The sequence below is a fragment of the Haliaeetus leucocephalus genome, unplaced genomic scaffold (genome assembly GCF_000737465.1).
Source record: "Haliaeetus leucocephalus isolate CR32 unplaced genomic scaffold, Haliaeetus_leucocephalus-4.0 Scaffold808, whole genome shotgun sequence".
In the NCBI taxonomy this organism is placed as follows: domain Eukaryota; kingdom Metazoa; phylum Chordata; class Aves; order Accipitriformes; family Accipitridae; genus Haliaeetus; species Haliaeetus leucocephalus.
Genome location: NW_010973244.1, coordinates 443,962 through 462,023, shown reverse-complemented (window position 1 = coordinate 462,023; position 18,062 = coordinate 443,962). Strand labels below are relative to the sequence as shown.

The 18,062-nt window shown below is 41.8% G+C and overlaps 1 protein-coding gene across 1 annotated transcript in view; it reads left to right on the top strand.

The window, feature by feature from the left end:
• AMPH (amphiphysin) overlaps positions 1-18,062 on the top strand; it is an 87,972-nt gene that overhangs the window by 19,652 nt on the left and 50,258 nt on the right. Inside the window, exons 2-3 of the mRNA XM_010581820.1 lie at positions 1,783-1,863; positions 14,840-14,894. Coding sequence (XP_010580122.1) covers positions 1,783-1,863; positions 14,840-14,894 — 136 coding nt within the window. The remainder of the gene's footprint in view (positions 1-1,782; positions 1,864-14,839; positions 14,895-18,062) is intronic.

The window sequence follows — 18,062 nt, the reverse complement described above, 5'->3', positions numbered from 1 at the left end:
ACATCTGGAGGCATAGATGTGTGCCATTGATTTTTTGGGAAAGAGAAAAGAGTTTATTGTGACAACCATTCTTGCAGTGTTTTGTTACCTGTGTTATTAATCACTCAGGCTCCAGTTAATGTGCCTGCTGCTTGTTCCTGTGAACATGATTTGAATGTATTGCTGTGGTCAGGAGGCTTACCTGGCAGCCACCTCTTTGAAAAGGAAATGTTGGATTTTCAGAGAGCCGCCTGGTGTGAATCAAAGTCGTGCTACAGTTGGAGGCAGATGTTTGGCTCATTGGTGACAAGGATCAATGTGAAGGCCTGTGATGATTTGAAATGTTAAATTAAATTATTCCTTTGTAAAACCATCTATGATACTTTTTAATATTTTATGAAGACATTGGTGATGAGAGTGTATGAGGTCTTTGGGACTAGTCAGCAGGCTTAAAAGCAACCCATAATGCCCAAATGAGCAGAGGAAATGAAAAGCTGAAACATAGCTATTGGCTGCAAAAGGCTGGTCTTTGCCTTTTTTTCCTCTCTGATGTCGTTCTTTCTGTCTTTCTGCAGTAGATACATGAAGTTCCACATGCCAGGTCCACAGGTAGTGTTGCATCACCTTCATGATCATCTTGACCTCCAGTTTCCACTGTGGCAACGCTTGCCACCCCTTTGTGCAGCCTGGTTTTATGGTGTGGGGCTGGCTGGGGTTGGGACAGGCAGGTGGTCAGAGAGAGAATATGGCAGAACTGGAGCTGTACAGTCTTTGTTTTGAGAAAAATAGGTGGTGATGTTTATATGTTTACTCATAGTAACAGTTAATTGCTACTATTTCTATTTTGTGGTGTTGGGGTTTTTTCATTTGTTTGTGGGGTTTTTTTCCTGTGAAAATGGAAAGTTTGGTCAATTTGTCATGGGAGAGCAATCTGAAGACACTGTGTGAGATGGTTCATCCCACACAGAAGTGCTCTATAAAGATTAGGGGGCTGCTTGACAAGAAGGGTGAAGCCTATTTGCAGCTATGTGTAATACTTCAATATTAAAATGAATGGATAGTGCTGGGATTTAATAATAGAGTGCATTTATTGTAGTTAAATACAGTGTAAAGTGTAGCTGTGTCAAATTACTTTTGAGATTGCTATCACATGAATAGCCCTAACTGCTGACATATTATAGTATATTTATTATCTAGTGGATGACAATCCACTTCTGAATTAATGAGGGGAGCAAATATGAACCCCAGTAGAAGTTTTAAATACACATCAGCTGTAAAAATTTCTCATGCAGCCTTACAGTTCTTTATTCTCCATGACTTCATGTTGAAAATCATATGGATACAGATAATGTTAATACCGTTCAATGTAATGAGCCATAAACAGACGAAAAACCTAATGACATTTCTCTTTTTTTTTTTCCTTTCTCTGTCTGAACGGGAGGATAACTTGCAGTGCCAGCAAATTTCTCTCATTCTTCCTTGCTTTGAAGCTTCTTTGCTTCTCTGGGATTCTTTGCTAAAAGAAAAGTTGCTTCATTAAAAAAAACCATACTCCCCAAGGACTCCATACTTTGAAGTGTATTTGCACACACACATACACACACCATACTCCTGCTTTTATCCTTTTTATTTTGACAAAATGGTTTCCTGTGTGAACTTCAGAAACAGTAGTGCATGCAACAACCCCAAAAAGTGAAATGCTATTTAAGCTTAGCTGCAAGAACAGAAGTGTTGAAAGTAGCAGCATTTTTGTTTTGTAACATAAATATTAAATTATTCCTTTTTCTTTTTTTTTCAATGTAGGTACTTCAAAAACTAGGAAAAGCAGATGAAACAAAAGATGAACAGTTTGAAGAATACGTTCAAAATTTCAAACGGCAAGAGGTCAGTTACTTTTTCAGTTTCTTTAATTGTGTCTTAAGAAGAATGCAGGGTATTTGAACTTGCCGATTTTGAAGAAGGTGTTACAGGGTAACAGGTAAAAAGATTATTTTGGGGGGGATGTAAGATTTTGTTCTGCTATTTTCAAGCAAAGAACGGTTGGATTTGTGCATGCAGAGGGCTAAGAAATGTGCTCATAATAAAAGGAGATATTGTAATCATATATAACACCATCATGCTCAAACCATTTGGTATCAGCAGTGACAGCACATTTTCAACAGCGTAACTGAGAATAGAACCCAACCCCAACTAAATGCAGCTTTGTAGTTGCCTTCTTACAAAGAAGAGATGTATTTCTTTGGTTTCATTTTGTAGATTGCTTTCATCAGTGGTGTATAATAATACCGGTGTTATACGAAGTGAATAGATTAATAATTTCAGATTGCTCTGTGTTGTTATGCTCCCTGTCTGTGCAGGGGGCTCTGGTGGCAGTGCTGATGAAGCACTACTGGGGAGCAGTGGTCAATTACTCTTAATGTTGTGAACACAACACGTGAAAACAAAGGTGCCCCAAAGAGTTTATAATCTACTCCCAATACCATCCTAAATTCTAACCTCAGTTACTCCTTGCTTTGTTGGACAGACTTTTTGGCTCTGAGGTGATTAATTGCGATTAATTATATAGTAGCTTTCTAGTACAAATTAATGCCTACCATGAGCCGCATTAATGCCACCAAGAAAATAGTCATGTTATGTAAGGATGAACTGAGGTATCTGTCATCTTTGTGAGCTATCATTTAGAGCTCATATAGAAAGGCACTGGAGGGTGAGAGAACTACTCCCACACATTTTACACAATGTAAAAATTGGCTCATGTCAGTGTTTGCAATTTCTGCCCTGAATCAGTCCTATCTGGCACATGGACTTCTGTCCTTTCCATGTAAACACAAACCCTGCATCCTGATGGCTGGGGTGCTTATTAACTTTTTGCATCTTGTGGTCACTTAGCCTTTATTTTCCTCTCTCAGTGTAGAAGGGAGGGAGGTTTCAGGAGCCACTGGACTGTTGTGTAGATCTGCACTCTTCCCCAAAGATGAAAATTATGGGAAGTAAAAGAATCTGTTTCTCTGAGGAGGGTGGTTCCTCCCTCAAATTTCTCCAGGTCAGGAAGATGGTGGGATTTAATAGGCCTGAAGAAGCACTCAGAAGCTTTGAAAACCTGCAGAGTTATTATATTTTCCCTTTTCTTCCCCTTCCTCTTTTCCAAGTACGCTGGGATATCAATGGAGCATTTCTTTCTTCTTGATTGTCCTTATGTTGCTGCTTATCCTTGCTGTCAATATCCCAGCTGTTTGCACAACTAGTAACTGTTACTAGAAATAAGGTGCATCTGTGAGGTTCTTAGTGGGTGCAAAAGGAGCAGCTGGAGCATCCCCATGAAGAAACAGGGTTTTGTGGGATATTTTTATTAGCTAAAAATTCGGAGTGAAATTGAAGAGATATGAAAGAGAAAAAAAAAAATCTTTTTAAGCAAAATTACGTCTCAAGTGTTTGTTTTTTCTGTCCTTTACCAAGAATTTTCTGTAATGGTGATTTTCAGCTGAAAGTCTTGCTAAGGGCTAAGGAGGATCTTAGCATCGCTTCCTTTTTATTTCCTCCTTCTTTGATATACAGAGAGGCAGTAATAAACTGTCAAGGACTCTGCAGGAACTGGATGCTGAATCTGGATGTGACTGTGACTTGGGGCCATGGGAGGAGGGTAGGGAGTGAGCGCAGAGGGAACTACTGCAGCTCTCTTGAGGGGCACATGCAGATTAGGCTAGGTCCACTGGCACACCAAATGAGAGAAACTGTATGTACATTTATGAAAATAATCACATGTGCTTCCTGTGCCCTGCTGGGCTTGCTCCCAAAGAGTTCTGTTGTGGGAAAAAATGCTGCAAAAGCACTGTTTCTGCCATGTTCACCAATAAGAAGCATAAAAATTGCTTAAATTTTCTTAGTTTTGTCCATACTTTGATCTACAACTTACTAGCAATGCAAAGATATGAAGCATTACAATGTGCATCTGAATTCTCACTCTTACTGATTAATACCTTGCAGAACTGCTGTCTTCTGTGAACTCAGGCAGCCATCTCTCCTTGATTTACATTCTGTCCTGCTTTCACAGTTATCTCTGCAATGGTAGAGCCTTTAGAAAAAGAAAAATTTAAATTCTAGATTTTAATAAAAAGGCAGTCTGGGTGATTGATCCTTGTGCTGACGTCCACCGAACCGTTGATGTAGGCCATTCAGGTGACTTGCCAGCAGAACTGCCCCTGTTAGAGGCTGTCCCATCTTTTGCATTTCCCTCCAGGATTATTTGTCTCTGTGGTGGTTGCTGACCTAACAAGGCCTTTCTATGGCAGAGGCAGTTTGAGAGAAGGTCCAACCTTTACTTTGTTTCTTGGAATCTCACTTAGCAGTGGTTTGGCTGTTTCCTGGCCATCTCGCCTACCTGCATTTGGTTTTGAGGAAGACTGTTACTTCAGTTCTGTGTCTTTGTAAATTGTTTGTAGCAGTTAGTGCCACAGGGGCTCTGGGGATCCAGGTAATCTGAAAGCTGTGAAAATGGTCTATTTTTCTTGTCCCCCTACCTTATTAAGTCTGCAACAATTGGGAGGTCAACCGGTCATAAGTATAGAATTATCTTTTTATTGATACTCTCCGAAGATAATAAATGAGGACTCCCAGTTCAGCTCAGGGAAAGGATAGAGAAAGGAAAGAGAAGGAGCATAGTGCTCATTACCTAGGAAACAGGTAACTGAAAAACTGAAACCTTAACATGCTATTCCTTGCCTGAACAGCAGATTGGATGGTGGGTATGTACCAAACTCAGCAGAAGGCTATGTGTAAGGATACGTCCAGCAGATCTATCTGTAGGAAAAGCTCATTTAGACTCCCCAGTGTTCTGTTCCCATCTCTTTCTAAATACTGCTGGATAAGAGCCCCTTCTGGACTTGACAACCCTGATTTGAATTACTCAGATGAATCACCATGGAGAAACTGAGTCATCCCATGTCTGGAGAGAACAGAGCAAAGTGGCTTTGTAGAGCCTCAGGACTTTCCCTATCAGAAGCAGTAAGCTGCTGCAGCTGAAACCAACAGTAAAAACATTTAGATTTTTAACAGTGAATACAGTTGTTATTCACCTTCCATTTAAGTTGTAAACTGAAAATTGCCACTCTAATCAAAACTTATGGAACAAACAAAACATATATAAACTCATATATGACACAGGATGACACAGATTTTCAGTGTATTGCAAGAAATTTCTTGAGGCTTAAACAGTTCTCTCTGCACAGCTAATTGTGGATGTGCTCAGCCTCTTAATTGACCCTGAAGTTCAGAGAGGGGGGAAAAAAAGGCAATTCCTGCATATTTCTCTCGACTGTGAAAATATCAAGTCCATTGGGGATTTACCTGAAATGTCATTTCTATTCTGTTGTTCAAGCAACTGCATCTTACACTTTCTTTTTTTTTGACAGGAAGTGGAAATTCCCTTATCCCCAAGTGTATTTTAATGACTCACAGTGCTTGCTTCATTTTTGTAAGAGTTCAATATTCTATTTAATGTGTATGCATATTTACCTCTCATTACTTTTCCATATGTAGTTATGAGACTTATTTTATTGACATTATGTATTGTATATGTACACACTGAGATATAGCAGTTGCTACTACAAAAGCAGCTGCCCATGACATGTTGTCAGAATAAAGCAAAACTTCAAGTGCTGTTGTTGTTGATTTATACAATTAGGTGAAAATGAAGAACCTTTTTTTGCTGTTGTTGAGTGAGCAGAACCTGCCTCTGTGGACTTCTTTACTTAATGTGTGCCTCACAGTAAGAGCTGCTCCTTGGGTGTAATTGTTAGGGGTCCTGAAAAGGTTTATCCTGGCCAGGTCTTCATTTCCCGCAAGCATGCTTAGCTGCCTTACAGATGTGGCACAACATTGTCTTAAAGTTGTTCTGTGAGACAATTAACATTTATTGAAGTGCTCTTTTTTGCAGCAGATGTGCCACTGATTTCTTAAAACTTATGCATGAGTCAAGATACCCAAGATGAGATTCACCACCTACGCATAGGCAACAGATGTGTCTCAAGGTGTCCCACCTGGCCTTCAGCTGTTGCTCCAGACAGAGGCACATGGCTTTGGCCACAGTCCTGTATCATACCTGCTGGCTCTGTGGTCCTCTTGAGCACCCCGTGGCACCTCCAGTGGCAACAGACACATGTGTTGTGGCAGCTGAACTCTGCCCCTGGGGAGTGATCCAGTTCCAGATTGCGACACCTGAATGTGCGTGTCTGTGCTCAAGTTGGGTCTCCCCGGACACTAGTGCTGAACTGGGCAGTGTGGTCTGAAGGGTCAAGTCAGAAACCCATCAGTTCCTTGGGGGCACCTGTGGTCCTTAATGGCTCTGATCAGCCCCATCTGGGACCCCTAACCCTGCACATGGGCCTAGGAGTCCCATTTTAGCTCAGCCCTGGGCACACAGTCCCTCTCTAAGCCATGTCATAGGCTGCTCCCCATGCCTAGGGGACCTGGTTCAAAGCCTTGCTAGGTCGGGGGGGTGTCAGTGAAGCCTCTTACCAAGCTCTGGCTCTGCCTGCCCAGCCCAGACCCTGCAGAACCATCAGTGAGGGCATGGCCTGTGCTGGGGTTACTTGTGGCTCCTGGCACAGCCCCACCAAGTTGAGCAGCTGCTGTGAGTGAGGGCTGTGAGTCAGTTGTCTAAATGTTTGTATTGGTTTTATGTGGCAAGGTTTTGGTAGCGGGGGGGGGTTACAGGGGTGGCTTCTGTAAGAAGTTGCTGGAAACTTCCCCTGTGTTCGAGAGAGAGCGAGCCCATGCCAGCCGGCTCTAAGACGGACCCGCCGTCGGCCAAGGCCGAGCCAATCAGTGATAGTGGTAACGCCTCTGTGATAACATTTTTAAGAAGGAAAAAAAAGTGGGGACAGTGAGAAAACAGCCGCCAGAGAGAGGAGTGAGAACATGTAAGAGAAACAACCCCGCGGACACCAAGGTCAGTGCAGAAGGAGGGGGAGGAGATGCTCCAGGCGCCAGAGCGAAGATTCCCCTGCAGCCCGTGGTGAAGACCCTGGTGAGGCAGGCTGTCCCCCTGCAGTCCAGGGAGGTCCACGGTGGAGCAGATATCCACCTGCAGCCCGTGGAGGACTCCACGCCGGAGCAGGTGGGTTCCCGAAGGAGGCTGTGACCCCGTGGGAACCCTGCGCTGGAGCAGGGTCCTGGCAGGACCTGCGGATCTGTGGAGAGAGGAGCCCACGGAGCAGGTTTTCTGGCAGGACTTGTGACCCCGTGGGGGACCCATGCTGGAGCAGTTCGTGAAGAACTGCAGCCCGTGGGAATGGCCCACGTTGGAGAAAGTTCGTGGAGGACTGTCTCCCGTGGGTGGGACCCCACGCTGGAGCAGAGGAAGAGTGTGATGAGCCCTCGCCCTGAGGAGGTGAAGCAGCAGAAAATAACATGTGATGACCGTAAACCCCATCCCTGTCCCCCTTGTGCCGCTGGGGGGGCTTGGTGGAGAAATCCGGGAGTGAAGTTGTGCCCGGGAAGAAGGGAGGGGTGGAGGGAAGGTGTTCTGAGATTTCGTTTTATTTCTCATTTACCTTACTCTGGTTGATTTGTAATAAATTGAGCTAATTTTCCCTAAGCTGAGTCTGTTTTGCCCATGACGGTAATTAGTGAATGATCTCTCCTGTCCTTATCTCGACCCGCAAGCTTTTTGTTATATTTTTCTCTCCCCTGTCCAGCTGAGGATGGGGGAGTGATAGAACGGCTTTGGTGGGCACCTGGCGTCCAGCCAGGGTCAACCCATCACAATGTTGGCATCTGTTGCCACTTGGGAGGCCCTAGTGTGTCCTCCCTGACTTCCAAATGCTGTTCAACAAAGCTGGCAGGTCCCTTAGGACCAGTCGCATTTGCCATTTGTGGATGTATCACAAATGGCGCTAGACAGCTATGCTGAGTGAATGGTTTTGACTATAGGTTTCTCAATTGCCCTCCTGACTCCACAAGGTTGCACTGAAGAGATCTACATTGGCCCTAAGATGAAGAGAGGCACCCAACTCATGTAGACAGTGATAGGTGTCTTAATCTGGAGCTGAAAAAAGGACATAATGAAGAAGGGGAGCTTCAATATATATTATAATCACATGAAATTCAGTCTGTGTTCTGCAACACCTTCTTTTCTCTACGAATTATTAGGTACTCCATATATTTATTTGACCATCTTTAAACCTACCTTATGTCCTCCCTTAAGATGCCTTCATTTTACTGATCTTGTACATGGGCTTGAGATGGAGAAAAGAATCCAGGCAGTAAACAAAAAGTGTGAGCTTTAAAATTACTCTGAATGGGAGACACTATTTCTCCTTAGCTGATAACTCAGATTTCCTTGGTTGTCTTTGAAATCTCATACTAAACTGCAGGGCATTCTTGATACTTGTTAAGCTACACCATGTCGTTGGTTCAATACAGCTCTGTCCATAGGAGCCTCCTTTGCTAAACAAAGGTGTTGCCAAATGCTGCCCCTGATAGATACTTCGAATTAAACCAGACACAGGAAAACACAATCTAGACCAGTGGGAGGGAGCTTTTTTCTGTGAGCCATGAAGCATTTGCGTTCAGGGGGACTGCATCTCACAGGCATCTTTTCAGGGGCAGTCCCAAAGCGTACTTCAGATACTGGATGACCGCTAAGCCAAATACAAGCAATAGAATGTGCAAAGTATTTGGGGGGCTATGGGAGGGATTTCTCTGCTGTTTACCATTTCATCCTGAAATATATGTTTAATAATTATCTTATGTCTGAGAGGCCATTTTTCCCAAGGCAAGAAGAAACATAGTGTACCATTAAATCTCATCTCGACCTCATTAATTTCCAATCAGGCACAATACCCAGGAAGGTGAGGCCCTCTGTTTCATGCTACAAAATTATCTCTGCAGGAACAGCCCAGATCTATTCCAACTAATTCCTCACTTCAAAGGACAGAGCAGCTGATCCGATGTTTTGCTTTTTTGATTCTGCCTATTGATTGCTCCAAATCTAAAGTCTAAACCATTGTCACACTGGGCTGATTTTGATTGCCCCTTGGATATAAACTATTATGCCTCTGCAGCTTTAGTAACGGTGCTAATTGTTTTCTCCCAGGCAGTGCAGTTGAATGATCAAGTTATTTCTGACTATTTTTAAAGCAGACTGGTATATGTTTCTACAGGAAGCCTTTGGGATTACTAACCCTGGGGATAGTTGACATAGCCCAGCTATGGGATTTAACACATGGATTGAACATGTTGGAGTTCACAGCAGACAGTTCTGGACAGTTTTCTACCATACCTGTTAATGCATAGCTTATATATGTTATTTAAGAATATTGTTAGGGATATGCAGCTATAGGCATAAACAGAGGCCAAGTACATGTTCAGAAAGTCTAGCTTGACATTTAGTATGTATAGATTACTTTTAGCCATAGACTTGTAGACTCTGCAGTTGCTGTCTTTGCACACCCCAAATTTTCATTAAAACCATTAGTCTTGCCCCTGCATGAGGACATGAGTATGCTTGTAGGAAGATGTAATAAGCATGAAGGTAGGATCTAGCTTGGGGAGGGAGAGCTTTAGTTGTGAGGCAAGAAGGCTGGAATTTCATTTAAGGAAGGTGCCAAATATTTTCTGGTCGGTCCTCATCTGAAACAGAGACCATTGGTTCAGTAAAAGGGTTATTTAGTTAGTTAAGCATCACTGCAGACACTGAGCTTTCTCACCTGCCTACAGGGAGTCACTACTAACACAGAGGAGAGCTTGCTGGTTCTTACCTTTAGAATTCCTACTTTTTGGACTAGATCAAATTGTCTGAGGAGCTTGTTTGATTCGATGCAGTTTACTTCAACTCATCATGTTACTTAATAACTAGCATGATGAAATTCTTACTCTTGAGCCTTCTTAGTGGCTGGACCACAAATTTTTGTAGGTACTGGCATGCGAAAAACCTCTGTGTTTCCAGAGAAGGTTGCAAATCCAACTTTTTTCAAGTGATGCACTAGACAAAACAATTCAAAACCCAAGTCTCTTACAGCTTGTAAAAAGAGAAAAGAAGAAATGTATTTCTTTATGAAAAAGATTCCAAAATTTGGGAGAGAGTTCTAGGAACTATAAGGAAACTGAGAAATGGTAAAATAGGGTACTCTGATACGCAGATATATTTCATACTGAATTATGGATTTTTCCCAATAGCCTCTTATTTTGTTAAGCTTTGCTTAATGCAGTAGTCCTTTGCATTCATACTTCTGAGTTCCCTAAAAGGCCTACCAGTAAATACTACCTAAAGTGCTTGCGAACAGAGAGACAGTGCTGCTTTACATTGTGGCTAATAACTGCACATTACAATAAGGGATGTCTTCCAGGTGATACAGAAAGTGCTTTCTTTTGAGCTCTGTCCCTTAGCAATGGAATGACAAAATTGCAGTATAAGACTTAGAGCTGCATTAATAATTATCTGGTATGCATTTCTGTGGGGCAAGTTATTAATTAACCTATGCTCCAGGTTCAACATTGACAGTGCTCTTGACTCTTGCCAAGTGGAGTGATTTATTTGGTTTTGGTATCAAGCACATGCTGTGCTGACATTTCCTGTAAAGATGTATTGTGTTTACATCCTGTATGTGACATGATAGAAAAATCAAACTCTTCTGTTCTGCCTGGAATAAATGATGCCTGGCAAATAGGTCATGCAATTCCAGCTTTCATGGAGGGAAGGTGGCCTTTAATTTCTGAGTAGTGGCAGCGATTTTTCTAATGCATCAGGAAGCAAAAGCTGGTAAGACAGAAACAATATTTTTTACGGTTTTAGTCATTAAGTTTTTGTAGGTCTCGTCAGTCTTACAGCCAACAGTGCTGTGGCTCTCATTGTCTTAATTCCAGTGCTAAGATATGCTTAAATACTAGTCTTTGAAAAGAACACCAAAACTAAACATACACAAGAATCAGTGGTACTGAAAAGGCCTAATGCTGCTGTAAAAGTGTGTAAGACCTGTGGCTGTAGATGACAAGATCTTGAAACACTGAGCGTCCTTATCTCACTGGGTGCATGTGTCTTTACCGGCTACATAATACTGACCATGTAATAAGACCAGAGAGTCGAAAAGGGGATCTGACAGTGACACGGACACTGACTGCGTGCTAAGCTGTTCAAAGTAACAAGTTGTTGCTTGGGACATCACTGTGGAGAGCTGAGTTGATTTTCCTAATGAAGGATGTTGTTTTGGGTTGTTAGCATGCCTCCCTTGCTCTTATGCGCAGTTTAACAGGATTGCCTGACAGATTTTTGGTAATTTATATGTTGAGTTTGACCAGGTGAGCTAAGAGCACTGATTTCTGGTGCTGGAACCTGGTGAGAACATGACTGCTGTTATCAAACAACCTGACTGCGAGAAGTTTGCTATTAAGTATGCTATTGAGATTTCTCACTGGAGTTTTCTTGCATATTATGAAACTCTGACTCATTTTGCTGCCTCATGTAGAACAAATAAAAGAAATTATGAAATGGTAAAGAAAGCATTAGTGCTGTCTTGGGAAATCTCATTTCAGAGGAGCACAACATCTGCGAAATGACACCTACTTTTCATTCTCCTTCAAGAAACTGCATCTCGGTTAACAAAATGGATGGCCTTAATGAAGATACACGGAGCAGCGGTTTCAGAGCCACCAGATGCTTTCATCTGATAGACCAGAAAGGAGAAAGAGTGTGTCAGTAAACATCAAGAAGGGGCAATATTAAATATGTAGCAATCTTTAAAACAGTGCTTTTTAAAAGCTGTATATCACAGTTTGCAAGATGTGCAGAGCCAGCAACGCAGTATTTTCATCCTGTGAATATTAATTAGCCTGTTAGGTGGTAAAAGTATATCTATCTTCACTAATAGTGAGTTTGCTATAGCAAAATGTGTAGACCAGAGGTACGTTTTGCTGAATTCACAGGGCTGAGGACTTTTGATGCAAATTTTTATTTCTGGTATTTTATAGAAAGGTCTAATTCTGTTGCCACTGAAACTGAGGTATTATCTCTCAAATTCAGTGGGAGCTGGCCCTTGCACATGGATGCTTTAATGTCACGTCTCATACAAGATTTGCTAATGAGGGAAAATTCATATGGCTCTATGCTGCTTAGATATTTCAGTGATTTGTGGCCTGTTAATAACCCAGACTGAAGGAGATGCCTGTTAAAATTATTCTTTTGAATGAATTGTCAGAATTCATAACAGCACATATGGCAAAATATTCGCATCATGTTTTACTGTTTTGACTTTTTCTTGTACATTTTCCTGAGCAGCAGTTGCTGATAATGCATAATGCTAATCAACCTCAATAGAACTCATAGTGGTTTAGGGTACCAGTTGTAAAACTACACAGTAGTACAGTTATAAACAGTGTTTGAGCAATGTGTGTCCCTGACATGCCATTTGTGGTGTGCTAGTTAGTCCTAGTGACAAAACAGCATGCGTGTGAGTAAATACAGACCTTTTACTGGACATGAGGGCACCTATCAGGGTTCTGAGCCTTCCAGCAGCGGTTTGCTGCACCTGAAACATCAGAAATTCTTTAATAACTAAAAATTGTTATTGTATGGGCACCTGTTAAGCTGGACCCTGATGAAGAATCAAGTTGCTGTATCTACTTCCCGTTTTCACCACAAGTGCTCAGGCCAAAGATCATTTCTATACTTCCATGTGACTTCTCAGATTACCAGGGATCCTCCCAGGAGGAGACTGGCGTGCATAGAAAGGAACTTCCCTCCTCTTTCTACTGCATGTTTACAGATACTCCTTTTCAGATCCAATAGTGAGAAATTCTGCCCCCAGGTTCAATCTTTCCTCTACGGCAGTGTTGTTCACTTAATGTCTTGCTCCGTGGAAAGCAGACAACTTCTGTCATCTCTCTGCTTCCCATTCTAGTACGGAAAGAAGTAGAAAGAAGTCAGCTTTTGAAGTGTGTTAGGATGCTACCATGCTATGTAGGATGATAAAAGGTGTTGTTATGATGCATTAGGGTAGTACTTTTTACTAAATAGTATTAAGATGTATACGTATATTTTCTTAAGGGACACAACATCAAGCTACCACTACTTTCAGAACTTTCTGTTGTGTTATAAGTAATTAAGCCTGAGGTTTAATCCACTGATTACTCAACCTCTGCCTGTCTGGCCCCTGCTTTGATATGCAGCTTTGATCCCAAAGCAAGGGAAGGGTTTGTCTTTCCTTGGAGCATCAAATATGGTCCCAAACCAGAGGCGGATTGGTGCGCTGGGTGCTCCTGTGCTCTTGCTGTTACTCAGCAGCTTCTCACATATTGCCCTGGTGGACCTATTCCTGTGCTCAGAATTTAGTTGATTAATGGATTTAGGTTCAAAAAGGAGTTTCACTTCAGATCAAATCAGTGTAAAAGCAACCTTCTGTTCATTGAATCTGTAAAGTGAATTCAGTCTACTTTCTAAGCCCACTCAGGCATTTTTACCTTCTAAATTCTTAAATATTTCCAGGACATTAAAAGAGTTGCTCTCACAGTGCATTGCAATTTGGGGTTTTTTATCCAGTTCTGAAGGCCTTCAGTTCCCTGCAGGGAGCTGGGAGAGGCAAGTGAATTTCATGGACATAATCTGCATTACAATGTGTGTACTGGTGAGGCAAGTGAGTGTTTTTTGAGAACCACCATCAGGGTTTAATGTGGCCACAGGTAGATGGATTCTAAGCCCCAGACGGTCCCTTTCAACCTGAATTTCTTATGATCCTGTGTGTCTGAATGCTCTGAGCATTGCTGTTGCTGATGGCAAATCCTTTATGGATATCAGAAGTCCTTTGACTTAAGTGGAGTTATAACGGCTTAAACCACTTGAGACTCTGCCTTCTGAAGTATTCACACATGCACCCTTTTGGGTTCTGACTTTCACACGAAAAACATGAGAGAAACTCCAAAGCAGTCAGTCATATTTTGCAGCTGATTTTCCCATATGGTGTAGCTGTATGTGAGAAAATGTGACTGAAAGCTGATATTCCTATAGTTTCTAACTGCTTAAATAAATAAATTGAAGGATATTGGGAACTGATAAATGTGGAGCATTTCCAAAATCTTCAGGCTATGGAAGATGTCCTGGACAACAGCTTTTTAGCAATAAAGTATGTGCTATAGTATAACACAGATTTTGTTGCAAATCCTAGGAGCTGTGAAGTCCAACTTGTGATACAGTCAGATATAAAGTAAAGCAACCCATTCTGTTTTGTCTATTCTGAGTTTTTCAAAGGCTGTTGGTATAAGATCAAGAAAAATAATCTTGATGTATTTGCCAAAGAAACAGTTGAGATTTCACAGCAGACTGCAAGATGCACTAACCAAGCTAAACAAAATAACTAATGCTATTGTTTTTTAGTAGCTATTTGGTGCAAAATATTAAAATGTTAAAATACGTGGAAAACTGTTTGCAAAAGTAGTAAGCCATTTATGTAAGGGCATGGATTTTCTGCAAGTCTAGACTGGCCTCACTTGAGTGATTTCCAGTGGAGGTGCACTGTTCTTGATTATACTTCTTTGTGTTTCAGGTGAGGACATTAGCCAAGCTGACTTGAACTGGACCTTGGCCATAAAATATACTTGTCTTTCTTTGGCTGGAATTCTTCCCTGTGCAGATGACTGAGAAAATAACCCCAGAAATTTTAGCCTAGAGAATACACTATGCATTACATCTTGGCCAGGCCACTTTTTCTGTATGAACTTGTGCATGCTTACAAAGTGTGACACTTTTCATCAGATAGCTCCTGAAATTGCTTTTTGTTGTTAAGTTTGACATACTGTATGCAAGTTTTAAGGCATAAAATATAACTGAAATGTGTTTTCACTTCCTTGCTTTTTTTTGTTTTTTCTTTTCCAGGCAGAGGGTTCCAGGCTCCAGAGAGAACTGAGAGGATATTTAGCAGCCATCAAAGGTGATTTTTAAGTTTTACATCATGTTTTCATAAAGCAAACATTTTTAAAAAATTCAGACAGGTAGGCTTGTTTAAGGTATACAAAGACAAATACAAGTAATACTGCTTTTGTCATTAGTAGTCCACATTTCTGCTTTGGATCCGGCACAGGCTCTTTAGCCTGTTGCTAGGGTTTCTGCACCTTTGATGTCAACTCATGTGTGTACAGTCTTGCGTGCACAGCTCATCCTTGGCTGTCCAAGGGAATAAGAGTTGGTGACTGACAGACAGTAATGGCTTCTTGAAATAAATATATGTATATATATGTCATAAATACCTATATAGATGTGTTATATTTTTAACCTGGCTCCAGTCCAGTAGGGAAAATGTTACAAATGAGTATTAACATCCCTGGAAATCAATGTGTCATAATAAAGATTCAGCAGCTGTTGACAGGCAGGGAAGAAAGCTCTTTTCGATGGGAATTGTAAAATGGGGAGCAAAGCAGTAGCATAATGTCTTTGACCATCTATTATTTGCTGGATGGCCTGGGCAAGGAGAATCCTGTACCAGACAAAAGATATTTTGCCATGTAGGGATTTGCACAATGATGTCTTTTGTTCTTAGAGGATATTTCAGCATCAGTCATTTTTGAGGACCCATTGGATGCTGATTTTACTTTCTTATTTTTCAGTCATCCCTTCCCCACACCTATTATCAGATGGATACTCAGAAACAGCGTGATGAGGCTGTTTGTTAGCCAGATGGCTTTTCTGTCATGTAGGCTGACTGTTTACATGATGCTTTGATTTTCATGTTGCTGACAACAATCCTCCTCTCCATGTTTAATTTTCTTTCTCTCTTTCTCTTCTTTTCCTAGTACTCTGTGCATTCGTGGTCCTTTTGCTTGTTTACTATCTAGTGGGCTACTCTTTGCACCAAATTTTGGTTTTAACTTGGTATGAAATTTTCATTGTGCAGGTTTTTGCCTTTTTAGCCATGCTTTTCTGTTCAGCATCTTTCTCTTGTTGCAGCCTGTAAGTCCATATCTGAAAATAATTAGGACTGACTTTCTTACTGAGAATGAAAACTGTTTGCTAGCACCGCATTATCTTCATGTCTTAAAAAAGACTCAGTCATAAGCAGCTAACAAGAGCCTTAAAAATATTATTCTCCAAAGCCAACAAGCCACCGGTGGGCATCCTTGGTAGACGTGTTGGCACACCTTGGTGCTGTGGAGTGGGAGGACAGCCTGAGACAGTAGTCCCCAATACACAGCTCTGGCTGGGACTTCCCCAAAGCTGACTAGCTCAGCAGTGGCAAAGACCTTTCCAGATTTTGGATGGCAGAAGCAGGTCCGGCAACTGCTACAGTCTCTTTGTTGCTATTCTTTGAAGGGTGGCCATCATTAAAGGGTTTTGGGGTGGCTATGCACAAACGCATGGGAACCCCCATATTTAGGCACTGGATTGGGATTTCTGCACCTAGGACATCTGAGCCTTGGAGGCACACTGTCATCAGGGGCTCATTTTGCAGGGAAAAAGGTCAATCATATCATTGGAAAATAATACACTTGACATCCTTGTACTTTTACAGGTGTGAGAAAAGCAGTTCATTTAAAACAGTTTCAGGAACTGGCAAGATAGCTAACTTTAACTAAAAGGATTTTATGAATCTGGTATGAACTCCAGTATAAGTTTCATTTTGCTGTATGACTTTTGAGTGACTGGATATTGGAAGTTGGAAGTACAAGGTCCAGGGCACGATTTAAGCAAGGAATGGTCAATTGAGCCTTCTTATGACCCTCTATCCCTTCATTTTAATATACTTGACAGTTTCAGGTTTAGTATCACACATTCTTTAAAGAATTTTGCTGTATTCATAATCCTTCTCTCACTCAGAGGTGCTTCTTAGTCTTAGCTGGATCTTGATCTTTACTGCTGGTTACTCAGGGACTCGGAGGAACCATGTCATAAAGCTGTTGAACTTGTGAATGGCTTTTATGTGCAGTTTTATTTCACCTGCATGATAGTTTAACATCTGCTGTGTATCAGTGGTGTTTGTACTGACAAGACTGTGTACTATCCCCCATAGCTATAGTCATCTCATGCCTCAGTCTTCTGTCTCTTCCAGTCTCCTTGGCAACGTGTATCTGGGTTCTCTACTTCATGGTTTGTTTGGTTTTTATGCTTTTGAGAGCTGTAGGTGACTTGAACGGTTTTATGGGCCAATTATTAAAGAAACCCTAAATTAGCCTTGCATTCTCTACCCTGAGCTCTTTGCAAGCACCAGTGCAGATGGGGAGATATAAACCTGGATCTGCATGTAGGTGGCAAGCTGGCAGGGGTAAAAAGGAATCCTGCATCATGAAAAAGAAGCACTGTACTTTTTAGGTGGCTTAATGTAGTGAGAAATACTAACTGGTCTACAGGAAGGGAAGGGGAGATTTTGGAGGTCTGTAAGCAGTTTTGCTGCTTAGTTGTCAGTCTGTGGCAGACAGAACTGCACATATCCTCCAGACACACAAATCTTAAAATCAATCATGTAATTTCTTAGAAGCAATAAAACTATTAATCATCTTTCTGTAAAATTTAGTAATGAATTATGAAATGATTGAATTGTTCCAGTGGAAAATCTAGTGGGTAGCTAGCAATAACAGATCCAACCCTTATGGCAGGATAGGTCATTTCCCTGGAGAACTGCACATGAAGCTCTCTTCCCCACTGTGATGGGTTGACCCTGGCTGGACGCCAGGTGCCCACCAAAGCCGTTCTATCACTCCCCCATCCTCAGCTGGACAGGGGAGAGAAAAATATAACAAAAAGCTTGCGGGTCGAGATAAGGACAGGAGAGATCATTCACTAATTACCGTCACGGGCAAAACAGACTCAGCTTAGGGAAAATTAGCTCAATTTATTACAAATCAACCAGAGTAAGGTAAATGAGAAATAAAACGAAATCTCAGAACACCTTCCCTCCACCCCTCCCTTCTTCCCGGGCACAACTTCACTCCCGGATTTCTCCACCAAGCCCCCCCCAGCGGCACAAGGGGGACAGGGATGGGGTTTACGGTCATCACATGTTATTTTCTGCTGCTTCACCTCCTCAGGGTGAGGGCTCATCACACTCTTCCCCTGCTCCAGCGTGGGGTCCCACCCACGGGAGACAGTCCTCCATGAACTTTCTCCA